Source organism: Oncorhynchus clarkii, chromosome 3 (genome assembly GCF_045791955.1).
Source record: "Oncorhynchus clarkii lewisi isolate Uvic-CL-2024 chromosome 3, UVic_Ocla_1.0, whole genome shotgun sequence".
NCBI classification, from domain to species: domain Eukaryota; kingdom Metazoa; phylum Chordata; class Actinopteri; order Salmoniformes; family Salmonidae; genus Oncorhynchus; species Oncorhynchus clarkii.
The window spans coordinates 28,793,061-28,820,600 of record NC_092149.1 but is presented as its reverse complement, the minus strand read 5'-3'; the positions used below and the strand labels follow the sequence as shown (position 1 = coordinate 28,820,600).

Here is a 27,540-nt window from a genome sequence, read left to right as displayed (position 1 = left end):
TGTGCTTTGTGTGTGTACCAAAATGAATTGAAGCAAACCCAGTGGCTTCTTAGGACTAGTTTTTTTTTTAGTCCTTTATGGTTCAGGCACAGATGCAGTCCAGTCAAAGACTTGGCTATTTGCTGCTTGTTAGTATAGTCCAATGTCCAGTATAAGAGTTTGAGGTAAATATTTCATTTGGAACAAGCTTGTTGTTTGTTAGGAGCAATGGTGTAAAGTACTTATATAAGAATACTTTAAAGTACTACTTAAGTTGTTTTTTGGGGGGGTATCTTTACTTTACTATTTAAATAGTACTCAAGTATGACAATTAGGTACTTTTTCCACCACTTGTTAAGGGAATGCCTAAGGAGCAAGAACAGTGAGCGGGAGGGAGAGAGGGAGGGGTAAAATAAGAGGGGGGCACCACTGAACACAGTGAGCTGTTTGTGCTGGTATGTGTGACTCAGAGAGAGAGAGAGAAGGCCACAGAATTACAGGTCCTTTCCACTGCTAGGGCCTCGCCAGGGTACTCCCATAGCCACTGGGCCTGTCCAATGCCATGCCCACACTCTCCATCCACGACGCATGCACGCACACACACCCCAGAATAACCATCCTCTCCTGACATTGGACTTGATTGGACCTGTTCTTTCATTAACTCCACCCCGAGGCAATAAATACAAGATCCATCTTCCAGCAGAGATGATAAAGTGACCTGGGAGCTTGAAGATGACCCATGGGAATTACTGTATTGGTGTACTGTGCTGTACCCTTCATTGGAAATGTAGGAGTAACACAGACTTTTCTTTGGGATTTTTGGTCTTTTGATTTTTTTTAAATGGTGCAAGCGCAATCTTTTTTTGTGAGCTGACAGTAAGGTGATGATTTGCAATTACAGACTAATTTGTACAGCTCCGTACAGTTAAAGAATGGATCAGGGCGGATTTTCCATCCAACCATTTTTCTCTGTCTGTTTGCACTTGAAAGTGGAGCTTTCACTGACAGGCCACACGTGCAAGCAGTTGGGATCACTGTGTCTGTGAGCCCACTGTGAATGAAAGAGAAAGGAAAAGAGAGTAAGATCGAGACACCAGGGAGCTGAGTAGTTGCTGTGCTGTGTGTGGGCTCTGTCTGTACTAGTCGAGCCTGGCTCCTCCCTGTCCCTACCTCTCCCTCCTTCCCGCTGTCTTTCTCTCTTCAGCGATACATGTGCAGGGAGAGTCTGTGACGCAGCCATTCCAGAGCGTGAGCCAAAGGCACACAGACAGCACTGATCCTCCTCCCTATACTCCACAGGGGCACCCCAGACCCAGAGAAGAACACCTATCTACAACACACAGCGGCAGCTGAACTTCCAGAGAGGTCCGGCTGTGCAGACACACGCACTGCTCCACCAGGAGGCTTCCACTCACAACCTCACACACCCACTAAGGTAAGATAAAGACGTTTTGGCTCTGGTTGCACTTTGACTGACTGTTGTGAATGTCAGCCCACACTAACAGAGATGTGAGAGTAGGTTCCTGCTTGTACTTTGATCTTGACGGCTACAGTGTACAGTTCAAATTTAATTTCATTCCAATTTCACTTTCGTTGTTGACCAGTTGAGTGCGTGGGATAACAACTCGGCTGTGACCTTTTAAAGTATATGTCATTCAGTGTAAGTTACTTTAATGTATGGTTATTGGGGAAAGTAATGTAGTAGTTACTCTTTCCAAAAGTACCTCGTTATCTATGGAAAGGGCTTGACACATACATTATATGGAGTGTTAACATGTTCACATTTATCAGTTACTTATTTATCATATGTACTGTTTTATTGCACAAGTAATGAAATAGATGTCATCTATCCGTTATTGAGTGATTCCTCACGAAACCCTGTCTAAAAAGACCATGATTTTGGGGATTATCACAAAATGTAATCCATACAATAGTCCTTTGGACGAAGGGTTGTTGACGCACACAGAGTTTACAAAACATTAGGAACACCTGCTCTTTCCATGACAGACTGACCAGGTGACAGCTATGATCCCTTATTGATGTCACATGTTAAATCCACTTCAATCAGTGTAGTTGAAGGGGAGGAGACTAGTTAGAAGGATTTTTAAGCCTCAAGACAATTGAATGGGCAAGACAAAATATTTAAGTTCCTTTGAACAGGGTATGGTAGTAGGTGCCAGGCGCACCGGTTTTGAGTGTGTTAAACTGCAACGCTGCTGGGTTTTTCACGCTCAAGTTTTCTAAGTGTATCAAGAACGGCCCACCACCCAAAGGACATCCAGCTAACTTCACACAACTGTGGGAAGCATTGGAGTCGACATGGGCCAGCATCCCTGTGGAACATAACACCTTGTAGAGTCCATGCCCTGACGAATTGAGGCTGTTCTGGGGACAAAAGGGGTTGCAACTCAATATTAGGAAGGTGCTCCTAATGTTTGGTACATTCAGTGTGTATTTGAAATTTGTATCTAAAAGCATAATTGAGAAATAATCAAAGTTGGCATATTTATGACATTTTGGGCTTACCAAGGCCTCCTATAAGACCTCAGTGTTTCATCTGTAGATGCTACAAAGCAAAAATTGGTGGCACATGAAGCGTCACAGCTTGCTCTGTAGTATTTAGATTTCAATATTATTTTTCTACATGAATTTATGGATATAGAAAATATCATATAAATGGCTAATTGTCAATATATTGTGAAAACATAATATACTCAACTGGCATATCAAAGTTCCAGAGTGGAATCTCAGCTAGTTTTTTTGGGCTTTGAAAGCCTTTTATCCAGTACTTTCTGACAGTCATTTCACTGCTGCCTCTGCCTTTCTAAACATTGAGAAAGTGGTTCTTCATCTCCTAATCAGGGTATCCTGCTGTGTTTTATTTATGTAGTCAGTCAAGGCCGTGGTATAATGACTGAGGTTTAGGCAAGACGAATGTAAGTGGAGGGAGACAACCATTGGACAGATTTCTCAGAATGACTGACTCTGGCATAATTAGCAGGCTGTTAATACTTCACTCTGTCTCAACAAGCAGTTGGCCGACAAGGGAGATGATGCAGCTATTCTTTACTTGTATAATGTTTGTCCATTGTTTTGTATGCTTCTGTAGTTCTTGAATACATATTTTGTATATTATCGTAATTGCCTGTTCACTGTGCAGACGCCAGACCGGTGGTCATTTGACTTGCTCAGGAGAGAGTCAAAGTTGCTTAACCACCCAAACAGCATTTTAATAAGGCTTATAATAGTGAAAGAGATGCATAGCTGTTACACTCCTAAGCCCCACCCCCCAACCTCCTTTACTATTTTCTATTTGGGCACATGTAAAGTCACATGGTGCCATCATTCTTTCGCTATACTTGTTCTAACATTTGCTCTATCTGATGTTAATGAATTAATCCTTCCCTCCACAGCCTGTCTCCCAGCCAACCACCTGAACCACTTACTGGATGTCCACTATGGAAACGGGTCAGAAACGAACCAGCCGCGGCGGAGCCACCACCCAGCTCACCCCAACTCGCATTTCCCGCCTGCAGGAGAAGGACGACCTGTGCAACCTCAACGACCGGCTGGCCGTCTACATCGACAAGGTGCGCTCGCTGGAGATAGAGAATGCTGGGCTGCGGATGCGCATCACTGAGTCCGACACCGAGATCAGCCGTGAGGTGACGGGCATGAAGGCGGCCTATGAAACGGAGCTTGCCGACGCCCGAAAGACCCTCGACTCGGTGGCCAAGGAGCGCGCCCGACTGCAGCTGGAGCTAGGAAAAGTCAAGGAGGAGTACAAGGAGCTCAAAGTCAGGTAGGACACATTGGGTTGGCAGGGTTTCCTCTATAGGTCATTTTTTCGTAGGCAGCATGCAAAGGCTGCAAACACAAATGTTCAATTGAATTGAGGCCAAATGTTCTAGGTGGGGGGCAAGAGAGCTTGAGAAGATTGGGTGGCATGAGTATTATTAGGGGAAACGCTGGGATGGGGACAGAAAGGCAGGAGGTTTATAGGTAATCCTGTATCTGAATGTGGTGTCATAAAGTTAGTCTATTGCCATGCTCCCTGTTGTAAGTTTCTGGCTGCAGGACATGTTGGGTTTTGGCCAAGGGACTAATTAATTTAGCCTGAATATGAAAGTGATTGTGCTTCAGCATGTAATCTCACTGACACAAATGTACCTGCTTACAACCTCCTACATGATAGGGAGGGGCATATTCAAACCAGAGTACGAGACACCATCTCATTTCATTACACATCATTTGTGGTGGTGTTATTTCCCTGTAGTGGCTCTGACTCATCAACCAGTGCAGGTCTGCTCTTACTCCAGTCCTTCACTACGGTCATTCTCAGTGAAGTAGATTTCCACTACTACAGCAGGTTTTGCTCTCTCTTCCAAACCATAAGCACACCAGCCCTGGAACCATTTTCACCCTGGACTGGATACCTAGTATGCTGGCACATTTGTCAGAGCATTGATCAGATAAGCCTTTAGTAATAAATAATTGAATTTAACCCATTGCAACCTTTAATTCCAAGGCAGTTTGCCACTGAGGGTGTGAGTGCTAGTGCTTCTAATCCACATCTGGGTGATGCAACATCCATTTTGCACCAGAATGCACACCACCTATTAGTTAAACTCTGACTTCTAAAATCCTTTAGACAGAGGTGTGGAGAGCGACATGCCAGACATTAGTTGAGTACATTCCTGGTGGTTTGCAGCAGGTTGGGTAGGAATACTATATTCCCCCACAATGTCATTACTAAGGGCCCAGCCACGGGGCCACGCCCCTGACAAACAGATCGCTCCTTTTTCGCTTGACTGTGTCATTACACTCGTAAGTTAACACTCCCACAATCCCATGCATGCAATGTGTTGTTACACAACACGTTTCAATCAAATCCTGTAAGTGGGTTTCCAGGTTAAGATAAAACATGCATTAATCCAAACTCTGGTGTTGTAAGCATCATTCTCAAACTAACTGAGCAATCTGAACTGGCTGGGTAGGTTAGGCTTAGACCTTGGGGAGAATGTTAAAGGGATCTGTCTACCAGAGTTCAGTCGGTAAATGTGTCCACAGACAGAAAATGGCACAACTCTCTCCTACTAGCAGGCAACAGCCTGCAATGACTCCACAGGAATGTTTGAAAGTCTTGGCAAAGTGCAAATCGGTTTGGAGTGCGTCTGAGGAAATGAAAGACGGTTGAAAGAATTAGTTGTATTTACTCGTTATTTTACTCTTTTTACTTTGTTTCTTTAATGTACCCTTGTTTATGCATGGGGCTTCCCTCCAAAGGGAGTAGCAAACAGAGAATAGGAATATTTTCAACTGCAAACACTGTCTTCAACAGCTTCTCATTGACATGCCTCAGTGAGTTTCAACACCGTGCAATTGCAATGTTGAAGCAACAGCGTCTGTACAGAGACGTGAGGGTGGAGCCTTGGTTGTTTTTGCTGGCTTAATGTTTCAATTCATGTTTGCAGTGTATTCGTCAAGACAAAATGTGCAGTATTTGGTGTGCCCAACGTTGCAGGTGAGGGTGTGGCTCTGCGGTGGGTTTGTGTTTGAGTGCCGGCCTTGGTCAGGGTGTGGACTTATGGATCTTGACTTGAGGATGTTGAGTGAGTTAGGCGGTCTGAAGAAGTAGATGCATTTCAGAGAGTAGTGACTCTTAAAAACCAAGTCTGTTTGGTGAGTGAATGGAATTTTACAGTTCACTTCTCTTCTCTTTCCCATTGTGCCGTAAGGTCCCTAGCTGAGTGAAGAATAGCAACATCGCCTATAACTATATTGTTTTCCAAAGGAAACCAATCATTTGTTACACGCGTAGTGGAAATGTATCACTCAGGCCTGCGTGGGCAGGCTCGGTCTCTTACCCTGCAGCCGGTGTGTTTGCCAGTGTTTGGTTGCCATGGTAGGGAAGGGGCTGTGGCTGTGGCCTATCCTTAGGTCTGGACCTTTGCGGCAGTGCAGCTTTATTAATATTTAATATGTATCAGCTAGTTCCCTATCAACACCATGTTATTACCACTAGCTGGTGCCCTGTGAGGGCTTGCTAGAATAATGCAAGTAAATACAACTTTCTTATCATATATACATACATATTACTGTCCCAACAAATAAATACAAAGTCTGCATGTTCCTTTCAACAATATTCTTAGTCATTCAAATATTATAATACCCCATTGCTGTAGGCCCTACAATATACAGTGCCAAGCCCTCTAGCCCTGTTTTGATGTGTGCTGCAACAGATGTAACTGTCACTTACCATGGCCTGTGACTGTACACACCTGTTCTTAGACATAGGCATGTACACACACACCTGTTCATAGACATGCCATTGGGCCACGCCACACAGTCGTTCGTCTTTGTGTCGCAACAGACCCATGCAACTCCCCTGAGGGCAGACCGCCGCCATTGGGCTACTAGGATGTAAACTGCTCGTCTACAACCCAGTCTAGCTTGTAAATTATTTGCTGGGGGGGGGGGGTAAAAACGAACCTTGTTTGGCTAAAGCATGTTCCACTGTTAGGATAGTGTAAGAATCTCTATGCTAGAACACAATCGGGCTAGCCTAAAATATTGACTGCTCAACTAAGACGCTGCAATATGATTTGCTAAGCTACAACATAAGCCCCAAGGCTTGGCCCACACTCCCACATTCGTCAAGGTCTAGTCATCCACTGTGGATTCTCCTCCTCTAGAATATAAGAGGGGCGGCGGACGCTAGTCTCGTGCCACAGTGCCTTCCATCTGTGCCAGTGGCTGTGAAACAGGAGCATGTGTGGGGGAACCTGCTGCTGGTCGTCATTGGCAGAACAACCCCCTGTCTCCCCTCCAGACGATGAATAGACGTCTGGATGAATAGACTGCTTTGTGTTGACAATATACAGGGAGACCCATGCCGACTCTGCAGATACGGTGTTCTCTCTAGATCTTATTGTCGGTTCACCTATTTGAAAAATGCCACTTTAAATTCTGTCCAGTTTACAATGTGAATTATATTGTTAAAACCTTTTGCTTTTTGACTTTTTCTTCACTCCTTGGAAGTAAAGATGGTTCACTAATCTATTGCAGACTGTAAAGCAATTAACTGATTTTGTCAAGATTTGTAGGCATTCATGATCAAAGGTGGCGGAATAGGTTATACAATTGAGGGATTTCAAAAGTCAATAGCCGTGCCCATTTCCGTATTTCCTGACTCTTTTCCAAGGTTGCTGTGTGCCACACCTGTTGACACTGAGTAACATAACAGATGGCTAAGGGTGGGACAGAACAATAGATATTTTGATAAGATCTTCTGACACACGCAGGCCTATGATGTTTTGTCTGTTAAATTGAGGGTACGGTATGCAGGGTAAATGTTCATTAGAATTAATATGGTTACTGTGTGAAGTGTTCCAACATATTTCCTTGTCATTTCATTCCGATGACATGAATGATGGAAATCTGATGTGAAGTCGTTTTGCGTTGGAGTGGCTGCCATGCCAACTTGTAGCACTTTGGGGCTATCAGAGAACACGGCAGGAAGTACACTTATCATATAGCACAAACACATTTCCTTCATTAAGAAAGTTCTGCGCTCGCTCACACACAGTATATGTTTTACTATCTTTGGGACCTAAAATAGATTTCCATTCAAAATCCTATTTTCTCTAAACCTAACCTTAACCCGCAACCCTAATCCTAACCCATAAACTTCAAATAGCCTTTGTCCTGGCGGGGAGAATTTTCCTTGTTTTGGGGATTTACAGTACCCACAAGGATAGTAATTACAAGGAGGCTACCAAGGCAGCCCAAATATTTTCTAAACACAGTTTGGTTTCCACTAGTAACCAAGGACTATACTGCTACTTTTAGCTCAGGGAAACTCTAAACAATTAGTTGACGTGTAATGCACTCTACTTCCATTTAATCATGTGAATGTTCTGCCTGGCCGACACACAGCCGGACAACAGGAGGAACCCATTGAAGTCCGAAGTGTTTGAATGAAGTCAATCTGTCCTAAACTGGACAAGAGCAAACATGGTCTCCCCGCCAATGAACGATGATGTACCGGCGCTGTTCAAATACGCAGAGCGAGTGTTATAGCAAAGTTGTTTGTCTTCGTGAACAACCAGTACTCTTTGTTTTCATGTCGTTGATTATCATTGAGAGCATTTGAGTGTTTACTGTGTCATTAGTAGTTAGTTCAGCAGCTCGTTTATTGACCAGTAATGCATAGGGAGCTTGAAGGCTGACTGTTCCAATGGATGCGGTTATACAACATGAAATGTTGTTAATAGTAAGTCTGTTATGAAGGTTCTACAATTGATGGCTATTTTCATACATTGTTTTGTCTTTCAACTTAGTGTCCCCTAGGCTCTAGGGCTCTCCATAGGCGTGAGTGGGGCTAGTGGGAGTATACCTAGCCTAGTGGCGTGGCTACTCGCTCCACTAGCCCTAACAAAGTACATGGCAATGGAAAACAGATGTGCTAAGACTGTGAATGTGATGTCTGCTAAAAAGAGCTCTCTTTGTTGGCCTAAATGGAGTTTTTATAATTAAAGAGGAGTGTTTGGCCTTTTCAGTAGACCAGTACTGTGTTCGGGGAAGACATTGGTGGGCTGGAATGAGTGTATGAGAGTTTCCATAGCACTTTGATTCTTTTCAAGACCCAGCCAAGCTGAATGAGTCATCCGCTCGCTAACAAGGTAAATCACTTTAAGATACTGGGCCTCTGCACACATGCTCACACCACACAAACACACATCATACTTAGACGCACACATTGCATGTACACAAATGCAAATTAAAACACACACAGAAACGCACATCTCAAAGTAAGTTACACTCAACACACTGGGATGTTCCCATTTGGTAGTGGATGAGGTGTGTGCGACCCCAAATGTTCTAATCTGATCAGTAATGTGGATTACCACAACTCTGAATGCTCAAAGTACATTTGAAATGATCAATATGTCTGAAGCGTTTTCGTTTCATTCAACAGAGTTTGATGTTTGCATGGAGCATTTTGAACATTCAGGAATACCTCCAGATGTTTAGCATTTTGTGTCACTAACCATCACTCTTCTTTACTGGCGCCTATACAATCCAAGCTTTAAAAGGATTATTGTGATGTTTAACCAGATGCAGGCCAATGTTGACCGATGCACTGTTATAGACTACTCCTCAATGCAAGTGCTCACTTAGGGATATGTTTACGGACGTTTACATACCGTAGAGCAGAAAGGAACTAATCTTTACCTATTAAAGTTGGATTATGTAACTTTTTTGGTCGACCTGACCAAATTCACATAGAAATGTGGGTTATAGATCTGTCATTTTCATTGAAAGCAAGTCTAAGAAGTGATAGATCTGTTCTATGTGCATATTTCTATGCTCCCTGTTAAGTTTAGTTTTTGCATCTTTTACTTTTCGGGTTTGTACACCAGATTCAGACAGCTGAAAATACAATATTTTTGTTTATGGAAAATATATTTCAGTATATTATAGTTTAGATGGACAATGATTCTCTACACTATACTTGCTTGTTTTGTCACAAACTGAAATTTGGCAAACTATTAGAATTTTAGCAACCAGGAATGTTAAAGCTAACACTGCTCCTCCTCAGGCGCCACACAGTCTGCTGTATTAGTTCCATAATGCTAACGTTAGCACCACTCCCCGTCAATTCACATTGCACCACAGCAGAGCTTTCATTGTAACTCAATGCAGCTGCATGGGGTAATAGGCCTCAGATCAGTTAAGCTCTGATTCTGTTCAGTGGCATTTCCAGAACATTTTGAATGGAGTGGCCAAGGTGGGACACAGACCCAGTTTAGGGGGACCATACCATTTTGAACCTGAATATTTTTTTACATGTAAAAAAATAAATAATAATAATTATGATAGCGAACAGCGCCCCTCTGTCTCATTATCTGTAACCCATGTATCTGATGCTGTCTGGACATGTCATACTCTTTTTGGCAGAGGGGTGCTGTTTCCTGTGATATGCTCGGTGCGTGTCATATCAATATATTCAGAGAAGACCTATCAGATCTCAGAATTTCTGGGGGGACAATTGGGGTGGCCAACCAGATTTCAGGGGGGGGGGTGCACACTGCTGGCTCTGTTTGCTCTGTCAAAGCCGGTTATAAAACGAGTGGTAAAAAACAAACTGGCTAACCTGTGTTCTCTAGTAATCTACCTTATCAGGGCGAGATAATCAAATCAAACAATAGCTAACATGCTGAATGAAAGGGCAGCGGGCTTCTGACTCATGTCATGGTGAATCACTAATTAATCATAAAAAGTGGAACCAGGCCTGTGTCACTGACACACAGAGCCAGTGCTACAAAGAAGGCCTTGTCTGTGGGAGAGATGCTTTCTTTTCCTCATTGCTGGCCATGTGTTTGAATTGGGATATTATGGGAGGCACAAGCAGGGACATGTTCAATGGACATGACAAGGGGAAAAAAACATTTTGAAATGGGGGGGGTATTTTTCTGTTTCAAAACATTTTGTACCTACTGAGCACGACCCATGTGTAGGATGTTTATGTGACACGAAATGGCCTCCTCTCCATATCCCCCCTATCGCTGCTTGTCTATTTGAAACACAAAGGAAGATAGCAGTCTTGAGCACCATGATGTTGGTGGTGAAATACTAGGAATTCTTTTCCCATCTGCCCCATATGGAGATGGTGAGTGGGTGGCTTCTGGCTATGGCTGGGTTGTTTTCCCCTTGTGAATTATCTCTCTTTCTCACACACACACACGGAATGAAAACAATCCCTTCCAGTGTGTTTTTGATCCCAGAAGAGACCTGATCATGTGCCAGCCTGTACTTTCTATTTTGTATTATTTTTATTTGAATGTCAGATCTCCATGTTCTCTTAACAGTGCTTCTAAATGATGTGCACATAAACAAACTTTTTAGTTGAAAGAATACCATGACATACTTAAGCATTTAGTTGAATCAATACAGAAGTAACAGTTGAACCAATCCATGGTCTGAATACTGAACTTTAAATGCGAAATGTACATTTTTCATTTTAATCAATGCTGTTTTCAGAGTTCTCATGAAACTCTGACACATTCTATAGTCTGGCTGTTGGTCTTGGAAAAACTCTCTACTGCTATTTATGGACCTTGTTTGCACTAAGACCCCATTATTCAACAGCCTTCATTTTCCCCCTCTGTGTTCTCTGTATCATAAACTTACCACTTTGGGATTGGGAAAATGGGATTGGAAAGGATAGCTATTAATAGAGATGGGAGCCCAAAGATGGGCTTTAGGGACGGAGGACCCCCCCGGTAATTTCCAACTTCCAAGGAACCCCACCCACACGTGTTCACACATGTCAGCCAGACGGGCGGGGTTTCGCTCCTTAGTAGCTCACCGTAACAGATCAATCAACAATTACAACTCTGTGCAGTGGAAGACTGTAGTAACACCGGAGGGGGTGATTACGTTCTCATTCCTAACAGACCCTCTAATAGCACAGAGAGGCCAGAGGGCTTTTTGCACTGCCTGATTGACTGTGCGACTCCATTGAGATTTGTCCTTTCCCATTCGTGGGGTGATTTAGCATTGACCGCTTCACTACGGTGCACTGATAGGGAAATGACTGGGGGAACTGGGGAAAGTAATTTACTGTGCGTAAAAGAGTGAGAGTGGAGTGTTGGACTTGTAACCGAAATGTTGCAAGATCGAATCCCCGAGCTGACAAGGTAAAAATCTGTTGTTCTGCCCCTGAACAAGGCTGTTCCTAGGCCGTCATTGAAAGTAAGAATTTATTCTCAACTGACTTGCCTAGTTAAATAAAGGTAAAATAAAGAGTCAAAGTGGGTGTGGTAATATAGTGAGAGGACCAGAGGATGGGTGCACGCGCACACACAAACACACAGTATAGGAGCGTTCATAGTTGTCTATATTCATGCCGCTGTAGTAGTTATGTGTAAAAAGTCATTTGGATGTGAACTATATGTATCCCTGGTTAAAGTAAAGTGTCTAGTATTGTTAGTTTCCAATGAAGTGTCTACGTTTTTAAAATATGATATCAGGTGCATACAATGAATGATCTGTTTAACATCAACTTCATGGGAAACAGCCTTTAAGACTTTGGGGGTATTCTGCATGATGCATCTGTCATATTGTAGTAATTATAGGCTAGATTTTCCACCAGGAGCCTAGCAGGAAAGCTTTTCCAAATAGGCCTATAAAGGAAAATATGCTCAAAGTAAGCATTGGCAGTGAAAATTCTGTGTGTTTATCCATTCCATCCAAAATGTGGGGAAAGGCCATACTTTAGGCCTGATGAGTAGGCCTCTGTTGTCATAGCAACGGCACAGCAAAACAGCGAGGATTGTGGGTTTTCCGTCGATTCCGTGTTTTTTTTTTATTTTTAGGCGGGCTAGCTCAATTCTCGTCAATGACGGGGACAAAGATAGCAGTGAGTCAGTGGAGGCTGAACCAACACATTCCTCTGTTTTATAATTCCTCCCCTCACTCTCTCTTGCTCTCTCTCTCTCAAACACACACACACACACACTCTCACTAAACTCTTTCGGGAGTAGCTCTGCTGCTCTCTATGTATACTGGAAAACATTTAGAGACAGAGCTTTTTGCCCTTTTTAAAGTTGTGTGGGCTTTGATATAACACTGTTGTCACAACAACAATCTCTCGTAGACAAATTCTGGTGGACAGATGAAACGGCATGGATCTGTTAAGGATCACATAATTATTTGATTACCAGCAGCAGTAGTTACTGGTTTTAGGTATTCATCGTTGATTACTTGGACGAATCAGGATTGGGTGAAGGCGGTGCTTAAACTGGTGCGGTCGCCTTTCAAGCCCATGTGCGGATGATAAATAGTTTCCACTAGATTCCGAAGCTACAAAGTCAAAATTGTCTGTAATTAAAAATAATCTAAACTAAAATGTGCATTTTGGCCATGAGAAACACTATGGAAATTAGAAGGGAGGGGTTTGGCCAAGAGTTTCCGAGGGAGTAGCTTTTGCTTCCTTTGCACAAAGGTAATCACATTTGTTAACGCCATTCCCTCCAGATGTTAAAAAGTAACAGACTTACGAAAGACAATTTTACTTCTGGGTAACCGAGATGATCACAAAATGAATGTGCACAGGAGAAAGTCGGGCTACAGTGTGTTCGAAGCATAATCGTTTATCTAAATCAGACTGTTAACTGTAGGCTTCCTTAACTCCTTTTCTTTACATGGTATCTAGATGGCTGGATCAATGGCCTATGAGTAATTGTGAAAATTGAACACATCACACCCTATATGCTATAAATACAGTTCACTGGTTTGGTTCTTTATATCCTACAATTCTGTTGTATAAACATCCAACACATGCTGTTTATCAAAACAGACTTCCATCCACACCGGTTTCTGAGGTGTGGTCCAAGTTTGCATGGATTCAAATGTAAACTTAACTCGAAGTTCATTTTGCTCTACAAATGTATTTAGTTTGCACACACACATTCTCGCCCATTCACGCTCAGGCATGATGTTCTGCCATGTCCTCCCATTGTTTACAGGGCATGCAATTCCAATAGGTTGACATCCTGGAGCAAACAAACGCATTGCAGGCTTACTGGCAGTCTTCGATAAACAGGCATCCGTATCCTCAACACTAGAGCGGATCAACAATGCCATTCATTATCACCTATATCCTCAGCACTACAGCTGATGAACAAAGTTACTGACACACATCACATCCAATATTGCCATACTCAGGTCATTCACATTCTATGTCATCACAGCCAGGCCTCCTGTATTACTATGACCTATATCATCTTCTTAAAGCTATTCGATTCAATTTTTTTATTTAACCTTTATTTAACTAGGCAAGTCAGTTAAGAACAAATTCGTATTTATAGTGACGGCCATAACCCGGACGATGCTGGGCCAATTGTTCGCTGCCCTATGGGACTCCCAATCACGGCCGGTTGTGATACAGCCTGGAATTGAACCAGAGTCTGTAGTGACGCCTCTAGCGCTGAGATGCAGTGCCTTAGACCGCTGCTCCACTCTGGAGCGACCAGCCATTCACATTAGAGGTCGACCGATTATGATTTTTCAACGCCGATACCGATTTATTGGAGGACCAAAAAAAGCCAATACCGATTAATCAGCCGATTTTAAAAAATTAAAAAATTAAATTTTTTAGTATTTTTTTTTAACATTTATTTATATGACAATTACAACAATACTCAATGAACACTTTTATTTTAGCTTAATATAATACAGAAATAAAATCTATTTAATTTAATCTATTTTAAATCTATCTAAATAAATAATGAAACATGCTCAATTTGGTTTAAATAATGCAAAAACTGTGTTGGAGAAGAAAGTAAAAGTGCAATATGTGCCATGTAAAAAAGCTAACGTTTAAGTTCCTTGCTCAGAACATGTGAAAGCTGGTGGTTCAATATTCCCAGTTCTTCAATATTCCCAGTAAAGAAATATTAGGTTGCAGGTATTATAGGAATTATGACGTGTTGACTATTTCTCTCTATACCATTTGTATTTCATATACCTTTGACTATTGGATGTTCTAATAGGCACTTTAGTATTGCCAGCCTAATCTCAGGAGTTGATAAGGCTAGGAGCTGCTGGCAAACACAGTAAAGTTTGAATGAATGCTTACGAGCGTGCTGCTGCCTACCACCACTCAGTCAGACTGCTCTATCAAATATCAAATCATAGACTTAATTATAATATAATAAACACAAATACGAGCCTTTAGTCATTAATATGGTCAAATCTGGAAACTATCATTTTGAAAACAACGTTTATTCTTTCAGTGAAATACGGATCGTTCTGTACTTTATCGAACGGGTGGCATCCATAAGTCTAAATATTCCTGTTACATTGCACAACCTTCAATGTTATGTCATAATTATGTAAAATACTGACAAATTAGTTCGCAATGAGCCAAACTGTTGCATATACCCTGACTCTGCGTGCAATGAATGCAAGAGAAGTGACACAATTCTCCTAGTTATTATTGCCTGCTAACATGAATTTCTTTCAACTAAATATGCAGGTTTAAAAAATATATACTTGTGTATTGATTTTAAGAAAGGCGAAAGATGTTTATGGTTGGGTACATTCGTGCAACGATTGTGCTTTTTTTGCAAGTGCGCCTTTGTTAAATCATCACCCGTTTGGCGAAGTAGGCTGTGATTCGATGATAAATTAACAGGCATCGCATTGATTATATGCAACGCAGGACAAGCTAGTTAACCTAGTAATATCATCAAATATGTGTAGTTAAATATTGATTATGTTAAGATTGTTTTTTTAAAGATAATGCTAGCTAACAACTTACCTTGGCTCTTTGCTGTACTCGCGTATCAGGTGGTCAGTTTGCCATGCAGTTTCCTCGTGGAATGCAATGTAATCGGCCATAATTGGCATCCAAAAATGTCGATTACCGATTGTTATGACAACTTATAATCGGCCCTAATTAATCGGCCGTGCTGATTAATCGGTCAACCTCTAATTCACATGAGATAATATCACATACATGCTTATTATTTACATTCTTTATCACCATAGATTCAGTACCAGAGCTGATCCACATAGCCCATTTAGTCATAATAAGTGGCCCACCACCCACACACAAGCTACAGTTCTGGAGGTATTAATGTAGCCCCAGCACGAAATGTTTCCATGTCTTATTTAAACACTGAATGTCTGGATGTCTGAATGTCAAGTGCTTTACTGTTCCAACTCTGTGTGCAAGTTGGGCTATACACACATGCAGACACACTCACACCTCATAACACAGGACTATCAGCCCTACGTTGGGTTATTCTGGGTTCTCCTATGTCTATTATATTTGAATGACTATTATAAAATATTCCACACAAACAGCACCCTCCCAACCACTGGAACAGTGAGAACTTCATTAGAGCCACAGTTAAACTTAACAAATATTGTTGAACATAGTTGTAAAAATGACAACAGTACAATAACTGCTGTTTCATTTGCTCCCAGTCACTAAAGCTGTCCTTCTTGATTCGCTTGTTTTTGGTTGAGAGGTTGCTATTTAGTGGGACATGTCTTCACACTACCTTGTCTCATGCCCTCCAAGTACCTGGGTGTATGAGGGCCTGTGTATGTGTGCGCGTCTGGGACATAAGAGCTAAGCCTAGCTAAAACAGTGACTCTTGTTGCAGTTCAGTGGAAATATTTCAGCACAGGAGCCGACCGGAAATAATTCCTTTCTTCTTAGCCCACTCTCCAGGAAAAAAAACAACCTTCCATCTCTCCCTGCCTGGCCGTGTCCGGCTACAGTACCAGCACATTCCTCACATGACTCCTTGTTCACATCCCACTGAGCTCTCCTGTGTGTCGCTGTCAGTCAGGCTTATCAGTACAAGCTGTTAGACTGATCCTCTCCATCCACACAGGTGGAAAATACGCTAATTATGACCCCGGTGTCAGTCAAAGTCTAATGAGTAGAGCCCAATCAAATCTAGACAGGGGTAGAGTTTCCTTAAGCCTCTACAAATCAAGGATACTGGTTGAATTAATTCAGATCAGACTAGGCAGTCTACTGCCACATATATTGCTAAGCTAATTTTGATTTAAAAATGCAGACAATGTTTTTAATGGACCCTTTTCTACAGACTAATGCCTCCGTACACTTTAATTGCTGGATCTTGTCCATTATCACTGTAATATCGTGTGGGTGTTTGTGTTCCTGTGCACGAAGGATGATGTGTTGGGTCTTTGTTTTTATGCAAGTGTGGGTGGCCGTGATGGTGCCGGTAAATGCGGTTGGATGGCACCTATTAGTCCGTCAATCACTCACCCTGCTGAACAGGAGTGCTCTCTGGGCCTTTGTGAAGTCTGAGATGGGACGAGGGCTACTCAGCGTGTGCCAGAGCATATTTCTACTCCATTGTAGACTGTGTGTTCTGGTGCGGGTGTAGGGCGCGTACATATGGTTCCGATTTTGTGTGTGTCTTTTTATTGAATTCATGCATACATTTGGAAGTAGAGAGGGTTGTTGTAGGCTGGCAGTGGCTGGGGGAGCATGAGGGCTGAGTGGTGGGTGAGTGGTCTGGAAGCCGTCTCCCAAGCAGATGGGCGTCATTAGTGACCATGAACATTGAACTGCAGCGGCCAAATGTAATAACGGGGAATCTATTTCCTGCTCGGCTTTCACTGAGCGCTAGCCAAACTGGTATGAAGCTCAAGCTACCACTTCCCCATCCTCTTCTGTTTGGCTATATAGTTTTTCCCGGTCCGCGTCCAAGTTTCAGTTTTTTTTTTACCACTACTGCAAATTGATGGCTGCTTTAGAGGTCCGACACAAAAAACACGCATCTGCAAACAAATGTGAACGTTTTTGATTTAGGCCGTGGCTGCGGTCCGACTACTCCAGCGACTCGTGCTCGTTTTAATAAAGTTAGATCAAAGCTGAATCAATGTCTGCAAGATCACATAATGATAGTATTCGACATAACTGAATATAATAGCATAGTATAACGTTACTGTAAGGGCAAAACACCACTGCAGTTTTCTCTCGTGGCCTAAACGTGAGAAATACACAAGCAGGCTATGCTACAGTTTAACACCATCTGCTCTCAAATCTGCTCACTGTTTATCATTCAAAACAACACTGTAGACAACTTCGTAACTCAAGATCTAATTGCATATCCCCTTGAAATGGGAGGGTAGCCTAGCGGTTAAGGGCATTGGGCCAGGTAACCGAAAGGTAGCTGGTTGAAATCCCTGAGCTGAATAGGTGAAAAATCTGATGTGCCTTTGAGCAAGGCACTTAACCCTAAATGCTTCTGTAAATCACTCTGGACAAGAGTGTCTGCTAAATGACTCAAATGTAACTGATTGAGCTCATGGTTGGAATGCAGATGCTGCATGGGCGTTTCACCATTAACACTTTTAGACATAAGTTGCTCAAACACAGACTGTGTTATTTGCCTACCTGTCTGAACAGAAATGGGAAGAAGGAGTCGGACCTGGAGGCAGCTCTGGCCCGGCTGAGGGATCTAGAGGCTCTGTTGAACTCTAAAGATGCCTCTCTGTCCACCGCCCTGGGGGAGAAACGCTCTCTAGATGCTGAGGTCAGGGACCTGAAGGCCCAGCTAGCCAAGGTAAGAGACCAGGCCTAATGGATAGCGTTGACAACTCTGAAACCTACACATACTGCATACTCTCTCCTCAGGTACAGGGTTCAAACTGCATATGATTGCTAAAAAAATAAAAAAAATATCCAGTGTATATAAAGAAAAAATATTGACTTACTTTTAAAGAACTGTCAATTGTGAATATGACTTTTGGGGCTAGTGCTGGGTCAGGGTCAGTGCATCACCGTGGATCGTTCTCAATGAACTCCGAAATGAATAATATTCCTACGCCACCTTCTGGTCACATCGGTGAACTATAGTTTCACCCAGTCATGTATTGACATGTTACATGCAGCTCCTCTATTCCTCCTCGCCAAAGCGATTTTGATAACTAGACACTTGATTTCAGATCAACAAATTAGTCACATTTGATCTAATCTAACAGAACCCCAAAGTTAAACATCAAACTTTAAACTCTGTCCCTTTAGCTGGAGACCGGTCTGAGCGACGCTAAGAAGCAGCTTCAGGATGAGATGCTGAGGAGAGTAGATGCTGAGAACCGCCTGCAGACCATCAAGGAGGAACTGCAGTTCCAGAAGAACATCTACGGAGAGGTGAGACACTCCCTCTTTTATCTCTCCTTTTCTCCCTTGACCCTTCACTCTCTCTTTTTACCTTGTCTCTCTTCATTTTTTCCCTCTGATCTGCTCCTCATCTATCTCACTCTTTTTCTCTCCCTTCTTTTGTTTCCTCTTCTGTCCTCTTCACTAGCCTTGTAAACCAGACTGATGGAACCCCGAGATCAGTCTGTTTTATGAGGTTACTCCTTCACCCCCTCTTCCATAGCTCAAGTATGCCTGTACCATCTATCTCCCTGCAGGAGCTGAGGGAGTCCAAGCGCAGGCACGAGTCTCGCATGGTGGAGATTGACAGTGCAGGAACAAAGCAGGATTACGAGAGTAAGCTGGCCGAGGCCCTAATAGAGCTGAGAGCCCAGCACGAGGAGCAGGTCCGCATCTACAAGGAGGAGATCGAGAAGACCTACACCTCCAAGGTAGGGAGCACAACCCACGGGTCCACACTGCCAGCTCAAACGTGGACTAGAAGTAAATCAGTTCAAAACGGTAGTGTTATTTCATTTCACTAAGCTGTCCATCCAGTTGAAATCGGTAGTACTGTCCATGCATCATTCAATATCTTTTCACTGGCCCAGTGCCAAACTAGCACAGACACATACCGCATATGGTTTCGTTCTGACCCTGTGTGTGTCTCAGCTGGAGAACGCCCGTCACTCTGCAGACAGGAACAGTACCCTGGTGGGGGCGGCCCATGAGGAGCTGCAGCAGACTCGCGTGCGGATGGAGGGCATGTCCTCTCAGCTCAGCCAGCTGCAGAAACGGGTACGGCTGCACCCTGTCCACCTGTCAATCACAGAATCCTCTTACCGTGTATCTCCATACTGTGGAGCTCTGACAGCTGTAATCTTAGCTCTAGTGTTGGCTCTAATACAACGTATTAGCACAGTTCATCTCATCAAATATGGCCCTTTGATTGGTCTAACCGGCGTATCAACGCTCTGTGTGTTAGCTGGCGGCGAGTGAGGCCAGGGTGCGTGAGCTGGAGGAGTCTCTGGCCCGGGAGCGGGACATGATGCGCCGGCGCCTGGAGGACAAGGAGAGGGAGATGGGGGACATGCGCATGCGGATGCAGCAACAGCTGGATGAATACCAGGAGCTGCTGGACATCAAACTGGCCCTGGACATGGAGATCAGCGCCTACCGTAAACTGCTGGAGGGAGAGGAGGAGAGGTGAGGAGACATGACAGATATGCACAATGCACATCATGTGTACACACACACTGAAAGCCACTCACAGACTGAACTAAATGAACTCATGTAACCTACACAACCTCACTAGATTAGTATCAACAATCTTATTCTCTGCCCCCCCAGACTGCGTCTGTCCCCCAGCCCTCCCCCAACCCGAGTCACCGTGTCCCGTACCACCGGCTCGGGCTCAGGACACACACTTACCACCCGTACCTCGGGCTCAGGACACAGCCACAGCGGCCGCATGATCCAGTCCACCAGCGGCAGCCGCAACTCCTCAGGCACGGCCAGCGCCAAGAAGAGGCGTCTCAATGACAACGACAGTGAGACCTCCAGCCTGGCGGGGGGTGCCGTGACACGTACACGCATTGCCCAGCAGGCCTCCGCGAGCGGCCGCGTCACCGTGGACGAGGTGGACCTGGAGGGGAAGTTCGTCCGCCTCAGCAACAAGGCCAACGAGGTATGGAGTTCATCTGTCAGCTCGACATACAATGGGTGCTTTCTGCTACGATGCGTCGCAGGCTTTCTGTTATGAGCACAGGTTTTGTAAGGAAGCTACTATTGTAAAAACATCATGTTGGGTGATGTTGTAAAAGGACAATATCTCTTTTCTACTTAGTGATTTTAGTTGGCTGAAACAGACGATGCTTATCTGTTTTCCTTCAGGACCAGCTCCTGGGCCACTGGCAGGTGAAGAGACAGGTGGGCAGCAGCACTCCCATCGTCTACAAGTTCCCCCCCAAGTTCAACCTCAAGGCAGGACAGACTGTCACAGTGAGTAAAACCTTTGTCGTGTCTGCACTGTCATCAACTATGTTTGTGTTCAGTTTTTAGTCACCATGTTGAGGGAAGTGTGTATTCTAACAGTGATCAGCTTGTTTGTCACAATGTGGGCCACTGTGTAAAGTATCTATAGTATGTGATCAGGTCATAACAGACAGTCCTGTACCTCTTCCCTCTGTAGATTTGGGCTTCAGGAGCAGGCGGCACCCACAACCCCCCCTCAGACCTGGTGTGGAAGACCCAGAGCTCATGGGGCAGCGGAGACCTGTTCCAAACCACCCTGATCAGCGCCAATGGGGAGGTGAGACACACACACACACACGTCACATGTTTGTAGTTGTACCTTCCCATTGTCCCTTTGACTGTTCAGTTTTGCTCTTGGCAACATATTTGAATGCATGTGAGATTAGGTAAATTACTTTACTCACGGCATAGCCGGTTGACAAATGGACTGTTCTGCGCCTCTTTCCCACAGGAAATGGCACAGAGGAAGGTTACACGCACCCTGTTCCAGGAAGATGATGACGATGACGTGAGTCTCACTGTTTATGAAAGCCGCAGGCTCAGGATAAATAAAGTACTCATAATATACTTACACTGTGAGGAAGGCTATTGAGCCAAAATGTTGTTCATGATCCCCTGTTTCAGATGAAAATATGTTAATTAATGCAGAGTACTTATTTAGTCACCGAACAAGGCCAGGGGTGTGCGACACTTAAAACCTTCTCTAAAGGGACAAGAAAAATGGAAAGACTTTTATTTAACTTCACTGGGTCCCAGAGCTCAAAAATTGTAGGAGCCACAGTGGCTACAGTTGGTATTTACCAGTAATGTTGGAACCAACTGTTCTGTCTCCCTCTGCAGGGCAACCACAGTGCGTGCGGTGTGGACAGTGAGTACAACCTGCGGAGCCGCACGGTGGTCTGTGGCTCGTGTGGCCAGCCGTCTGATAAGAGCTGTGCCACCTCAGGGGTGTCCAGCGGCTCCTGCTCCGTCAGCAGTGGAGGAGGTCTGCCTGAGGGCCTGATGTCTCCTCTCTTCATAATGGGCAGCAACTCACCCAGACAGGTACTGTAGGACTCCATCTTTTTGATCATGTATCATGTATATCGTTTTAACACACATTTTAAGACCCTTAACACACACTCTTTCTGTGTCAAAGCACAAACACCCCTCATTCTCTGACTCTGAATCATGCACACAGCAACACTTATCCCAGTTTTCCTGTTTTTCCTGCTGTTATGACAACATCCCCTTCCCGGCTCCTTCACTTCCTCTAACCCCCCCTATGTCACTTCCTGTCTTTCTCAGGGAGGTCCCAGACCGGAGAACTGCTCCATCATGTAAAGCCAGACAGGCACCATCTTACCTAAGACATCAACCTCCCACACATGGATGGGAGATGCTTTCTTACTCTTTATTTGCTTTGTTTCATATATGATCCGTCTTATTTTGTATGCCATAATCGGCAGGTTAGATTGACTTTGGTGTTTGGCGAAGGGCTTAGGAGCTGCGTATTCACTTCAGATATATGAGCTTGTATATTCTAGGTATATTGCATGTGGACTGGGCAGATACTTCCACTGTCTTGGGCCATATCTAGGGAGAGAGGACCAGAAAGCACCTTTACCATTACAGTGCACTTTGATCCATAGTGGGCTTTCGCGTCTCATGTCTAAGCTGTCAACCGTAAACACACACAGCTGCAAATCCTGCTATGAATCTGTGGACATGAGGGCTGGAATCAGGGTTTTCTTCCCTGGTATTCCACATACACTACCATAGAATGTCCTAAATGTCACTAAATAGAGATGGAGTTAACCCCCTCTGACTCCTGGAGGCTTATGGGGGTTTGTATTAGACTGAGCGATGGGATTGGTCATTCTAAAGCCATAGTTACAAAGAGGAGCTCAAACTTGACACTGTCATCAAGGTGTTTATATTTCTGAACACAAGACAGTAGTTTTTTGTGGAATGACATCTAAATTATTACTCATGAATCAGTCAGACTACTATGGTGATATGGATATAGGTTCCAAATTGTGACTTGTTTTCACAGGCTTGAAAGAGGTATGTAGTTGTTAAAGAAAGGATACCAAAACGAGATGAGCACACAGATATGGGGAAGACAAAGTAGTACTGTATTGTAAGGTCTTGACATGACTGACCTCTAGAAATAGTTTCCTCTTAGAGGATTACCTCTAACGTTGTCTGACTTGACCTCTGACCTCACCTTTGTCTTGTATGAATAAACAACAGTTACTGTAGGGCAACTCATCAGATCTAGACACACATATGATTTCTTTGCCAGATGGATTATAGTAATGTTACTGTAACATTCTATTATGGTTTTGCATTTTTAGGGTTGAGGGAATGTGGCAGCTTGAGAAATAGATGTTCTGGTTTGTCAGACTCTAAAGACAGAACTTGTCTGAGTTGGAAGTGTGTTGATTTAAATGAAAGTACAATGCTTACCTTCTCATGACAGCATTGCAACAATGTGTACATTCTGTACCTTTTGTATCAGGTGTAGTGTCAGAAAGAATGGGTACAGATAGTTAAAGATAGTAAGCATGAGCCTGAACGGCCCATAGGGGTAGTTGGACTATATGGTATTATCTGGCCAAAAGTTTACTTTATTAATGAACTACACAGTATGTTGGTGCCATATTTTCAGTGTAATCAATTACTGTGTTTACATTTAAATGGTGCATAAGAACTCGCTTTGACAAGGTCAGAAAGAGTATTTACTTGAGAAGGAAACCTAAATGAGACTTAACATCAATTCCTCATGATATGATGCCAATCCTCTGTATTCTTGTATTGTAGTCTTGAGACTATTGTCCTCTCTCCCACTAAAGGATTATAATGGCTGTGTTTTTCTGAGCTTAGTGGCTTTGCTTTTGGGTATTTTTTGGGGGGGTGGGGGGGGGCTTCTTATTTCTTTACAACTATGTCAAAAATGAGCTATAATCATCTACAAAGCTTTATCCACTTCATATTAGAGGCATGTACTAGTCTGGCAGCCTTTTTTATAGAATGTATAAGCAGTAAAGATTTTCTGAGAATACTTGATAGTTTTTGCAACATTGTGTTTTTTTTGTACTTCATACACATCACTACCTTTTAGGAGAAAAGGTGCTTATTCTCACTGTTAACCGAAAAACATTAGAGAAGCTCAAACTGTCCAAGTAAAAAATGATTATTACTTTTGTCACTTTCAGTATTTCTTTTCTCATCATGTCTCAAGTGCCTTATTGATACCGGCTAGTGATCATTGAAAATGGTATTCTTTTTGCATTATGAAGTGTCAATTCCAAAGATATGTGGTATTGTCTTTAAAGACAATGGAAATTATAGATTTACAGAGTATGTTGGCTATACTTGCATATTTGTACGGAAATTGTCCTGGTACATAATGCTCAATTGAATTTGTAAGAAATGATTATGCCTAATATGGAAAATCCATGCAATCCAGGTAGAATGTAGTAGTGATTTACAATTTATTGCCTTTTATGTTCGAGACCAGTAAAATTATTTTCCCAACACATGCTGTCTTGTGGTTGACTTCTTAATAAAATTTTATCTGTGGATTGATGTGTGATATTAGATTTCAAGTAGCTACTTGAGTACAAAATACTTATAAACAAGTGTATACAATGTTCTGCCATTTTATGTACATTATATACAACATATTGCATGATTACATTGAAAAACATTGAGGAGCTAGCTGTACAAACGTGCTCTGGATTTCCCCAAATTGGAAGCTGACATTCTATGGAATATAGGGGAGGGGAAAAGGGGTTTGAGAGGACATTGTACTGAACTACTGACATCATGGAGATATAAAAATGTATTTCGATTGCTGTCCCAGTTTGTCATTCTGGTTAAAAGGCTTGTGTGCCAAAGCATGTGCTCCAAGCCAAGTCCCTTCATCTGCAGTGTGACAATAACATTTGAAGGAATCCCAAGTTTGGTCAAATTCAAATGTATGCATGTATGCCCTCAGACTGTGATATTGGCATCCTCAAAGCCTATCCCAGCATGCCTTGGCCCTCGAGTCTGGATCACAAGTGTTTAACGGTGGAGAAAATGCCACTTTAATCCACCAGGGGACAGTGTTACTATGTAAACCCACTTTGTCAGGTTGCCCTGACTGTCACTGGTGCAACTGACTGTTTTGTAGCCTTGAATAACCCCAAGACAATTTCCTACCAAAGTTTTTGAATGGCAGTAAAGTTTTTCTTCTGATTGTGATGTTCAGAGTAGGGCTGGTGTCATTGGGGCAGTCTCCTGCATGTGGGAGAGGGTGGGCGGCGGACAGGTGGCAGGTCATAGTGTCCTGGGATGTGGCTGTTCACAGGTAGGTCATAGTGATTCTGGGGCTCCTGCTCTGGGACCTGGCCAAGGGAACTGCGCTCTGAAAAATGTGAAATAATCATATTGTAATTATCCATCTACTGGAGTTTATATTTCTGATTGTCTTGTGTTTACTAAAATAATGTGAATGCTAAATTCAGGATCATACTAAAAAAATATACCGTATGATTCTCCTGGCATAGGAATGAGGTTATTGCTATAGGTCAATCCATTCTCCAGCCCTCTTACTGAGACTTTCCAATCCACTCCTGTGGTTTCCTCCCCTCTCCCTTTCCTCACATGACCTCTGTTTCATTTCCATGAAAACAGTTCTGCTCAGTCAACCATGTGTTACGGAAACCCATCCATCTCATTTGTCAACCCAGCCCACAAACCCTTGTCTATTTGCACAGGCTAACATTTATTCATTTTCTCTTGAGTATGCTATGTGAAACCTAAACGTTTTACATAGTGATAGAGAATTGTCTGTTTTGCTGTTTTACATGCTAGCATAGCCAGATATTGCATGTATACTACTGATTTAAATTGGAAGGGTCCTGAACAACAGTAGAGTAACCCACCTCTGTGTAATGTTGCTGTGCTGAATGGTGGAGGGCTGATCTCCGTGTAGGACCTCTCATGGGGCACGGTCGTCCTCATCTCCATGTAGCTGCTCTCAGGAGGGCCGAAGGGCAGGCCGGGCAGGTCTTTAATGGTGGCGTAGGGGTTCTCACTGTTCAGAGAACTGCTGCTAGCTGCCACCACAGTGTCCTTCAGCTCTGTCACAAACAAGGGGCAGAGCGTAAAAAGTTAACAGAGAAGCTGACTGGCTCTGGGTCAGCCAGGTCACATGTAGCTTGTAATCTGGTGATGGGTTGACAGTTCAGGCATTATTTATGTTAAATATGCCACAAAAGGAAGGCAGGTGTGAAAATGGATTGATGGAAATGTTGCCTAGAGTAGTTCTAGAGAAAAGCAAGCATATTTCATGTTAACTTGGAGTTGCTGGAAATGAAGGAGAAAAGGGATATAGGAAGCATGGAAAACTACCTTTGTTGTAATAAAGGCTGGCACTGTAGCTATAACTGCGGTCAATGCCAAAAGCTCCTGTAAACATTAAACACACATTTGGTATAATCTATTTTATTTATAGCAAACTCATAAACGACAAATAGCCTGTCTTGGTATTAAATCAATACCAGGTGATGAAATGGCTGAAGATGAAAGTTGGTGAAGAACGGGCAGTTTGAAACAGGCAGTAATAAAGACAGACCTGGTTCTTTGCCAGCCTCATGGTGTTTCCAATCTGCAGGCAAAGTGGCATTGCTCTCCACCCCAAACAGGCCTCGCCCTCTCTCCCTCTCCATGTTCTTCACGTTACAGAAGAGCTGGTTATTGGTGTTCTGTTTGAAAGACACCAATATTAACCAATCGGACATCATGCAGCTCCTCTCAAACAAGTATATCCAGTATAAAGGACACAGGGGTGTAACAGAGTTGACTTGAGGTGACGGTAATGACACTTGCCTTGATGGCGCGGTCCTGGTTGTTGGGAACGTGTGGTAGAGGGGGTCTGCCCCCAGTCAGTGTGTGGTAGCTGGGGTTGTAGTAGTGGTGGTAGCTGTGAGGTACATCTGAGGAGCAAGAAGGGACATGACATCAATAACCAGCACTGTATATAAAATACATGACTGTGTATGAATAATAACCAAAAATTATAACCGCTATAGTATGGATACATTACGTGGTCAAACTGTTCGCAAACATTTGTTCTTTAACATCTTTTAAAACAATGCTGTATCAATACAGTACCTGGTATTGCGTATTCGGAGTTGACGGTGCGTGAGGTGGAGAAGGAGACTGTCGGTGTGTTGGCTTGCTTGTCTTTCTGCCGGCGGCGGTAGAGCAGTAGCAGGGCCAGCAGCAGCACCACCAGGATGACCAGCACCACGATACCCACGATGGCCCCCCAGGAGTCCCTCTCCCCCGGGGACACGGGCACCATCATGCTCACAAAGCGTTCTGTGGAGCACAGAGAACAAGGGTCATCACCGTCACAGGCCCTCCAGTCATCACTGTAACAATGCTGAATGGCCTTAGGTAGACAATAACCAAAGTTTCATTACCGTCTCATTTAACTGGATTGTAGCAGATTCAATAGACAATAATTATAGTCTGGTAGCTATGGGCAACGATATGTCATGACTAGCTTGTAAACAGATGTGTGGTTCGTAACTGTTCATTGGGTAAAGGAGAGACCATACCATACCTTTTTTGCAGTCGATCCCTGGTCCTGATTCACACACACACTCCCCTGTCTGTGGGTCACAGTAGAAGTTGGGTGGGCAGGAGCAGACTTGGGCACAGTTAAGGCCAAACATCCCAGGACGGCATTCTAGAGACACAGGGTGAGATTCAAAGTATGACTCATGTATTTGAACTCTTTATAAAAAAAAAAAATGTAATTGATTTCAATCAGTAAAGGCATG

At 43.4% G+C, this 27,540-nt stretch overlaps 2 protein-coding genes across 3 annotated transcripts in view; one reads left to right on the top strand and one right to left on the bottom strand.

Moving 5' to 3' along the window:
- Positions 1-689: 689 nt before the first annotated feature.
- Positions 690-24,285, top strand: LOC139392573 (lamin-A-like). The gene is made up of 13 exons (XM_071140641.1): positions 690-1,414; positions 3,393-3,781; positions 17,951-18,107; positions 18,569-18,694; positions 18,961-19,134; positions 19,355-19,480; positions 19,668-19,888; positions 20,033-20,369; positions 20,576-20,683; positions 20,874-20,993; positions 21,168-21,224; positions 21,557-21,760; positions 22,004-24,285. The coding sequence occupies exons 2-13, from the start codon at positions 3,429-3,431 to the stop codon at positions 22,037-22,039; spliced, it is 2,019 nt and encodes a 672-aa protein (XP_070996742.1). The 5' UTR covers positions 690-1,414; positions 3,393-3,428; the 3' UTR covers positions 22,040-24,285.
- A 62-nt stretch (positions 24,286-24,347) lies between these two features.
- LOC139392567 (platelet endothelial aggregation receptor 1-like) overlaps positions 24,348-27,540 on the bottom strand; it is a 31,961-nt gene continuing 28,768 nt past the window's right edge. The window contains exons 17-23 of one of the 2 annotated variants that reach the window (XM_071140616.1): positions 27,321-27,446; positions 26,864-27,073; positions 26,579-26,685; positions 26,325-26,454; positions 26,102-26,158; positions 25,633-25,830; positions 24,348-25,112 (exon numbers count right to left, since the gene is read on the bottom strand). In XM_071140616.1, coding sequence (XP_070996717.1) covers positions 24,970-25,112; positions 25,633-25,830; positions 26,102-26,158; positions 26,325-26,454; positions 26,579-26,685; positions 26,864-27,073; positions 27,321-27,446 — 971 coding nt within the window. In that variant the 3' untranslated portion in view covers positions 24,348-24,969. The remainder of the gene's footprint in view (positions 25,113-25,632; positions 25,831-26,101; positions 26,159-26,324; positions 26,455-26,578; positions 26,686-26,863; positions 27,074-27,320; positions 27,447-27,540) is intronic. The other variant, XM_071140625.1, reaches the window with a different exon arrangement.

Bases quoted from the DNA above. Each gene is read 5' to 3' on its own strand.
- LOC139392573 (XM_071140641.1), top strand. From the start codon at position 3,429: ATGTCCACTATGGAAACGGGTCAGAAACGAACCAGCCGCGGCGGAGCC. The intron at 19,135-19,354 runs GTAGGGAGCACA...TGTGTGTCTCAG, and splicing joins AGAAGACCTACACCTCCAAG to CTGGAGAACGCCCGTCACTC. The intron at 21,225-21,556 runs GTGAGTCTCACT...CTCCCTCTGCAG, and splicing joins AGGAAGATGATGACGATGAC to GGCAACCACAGTGCGTGCGG.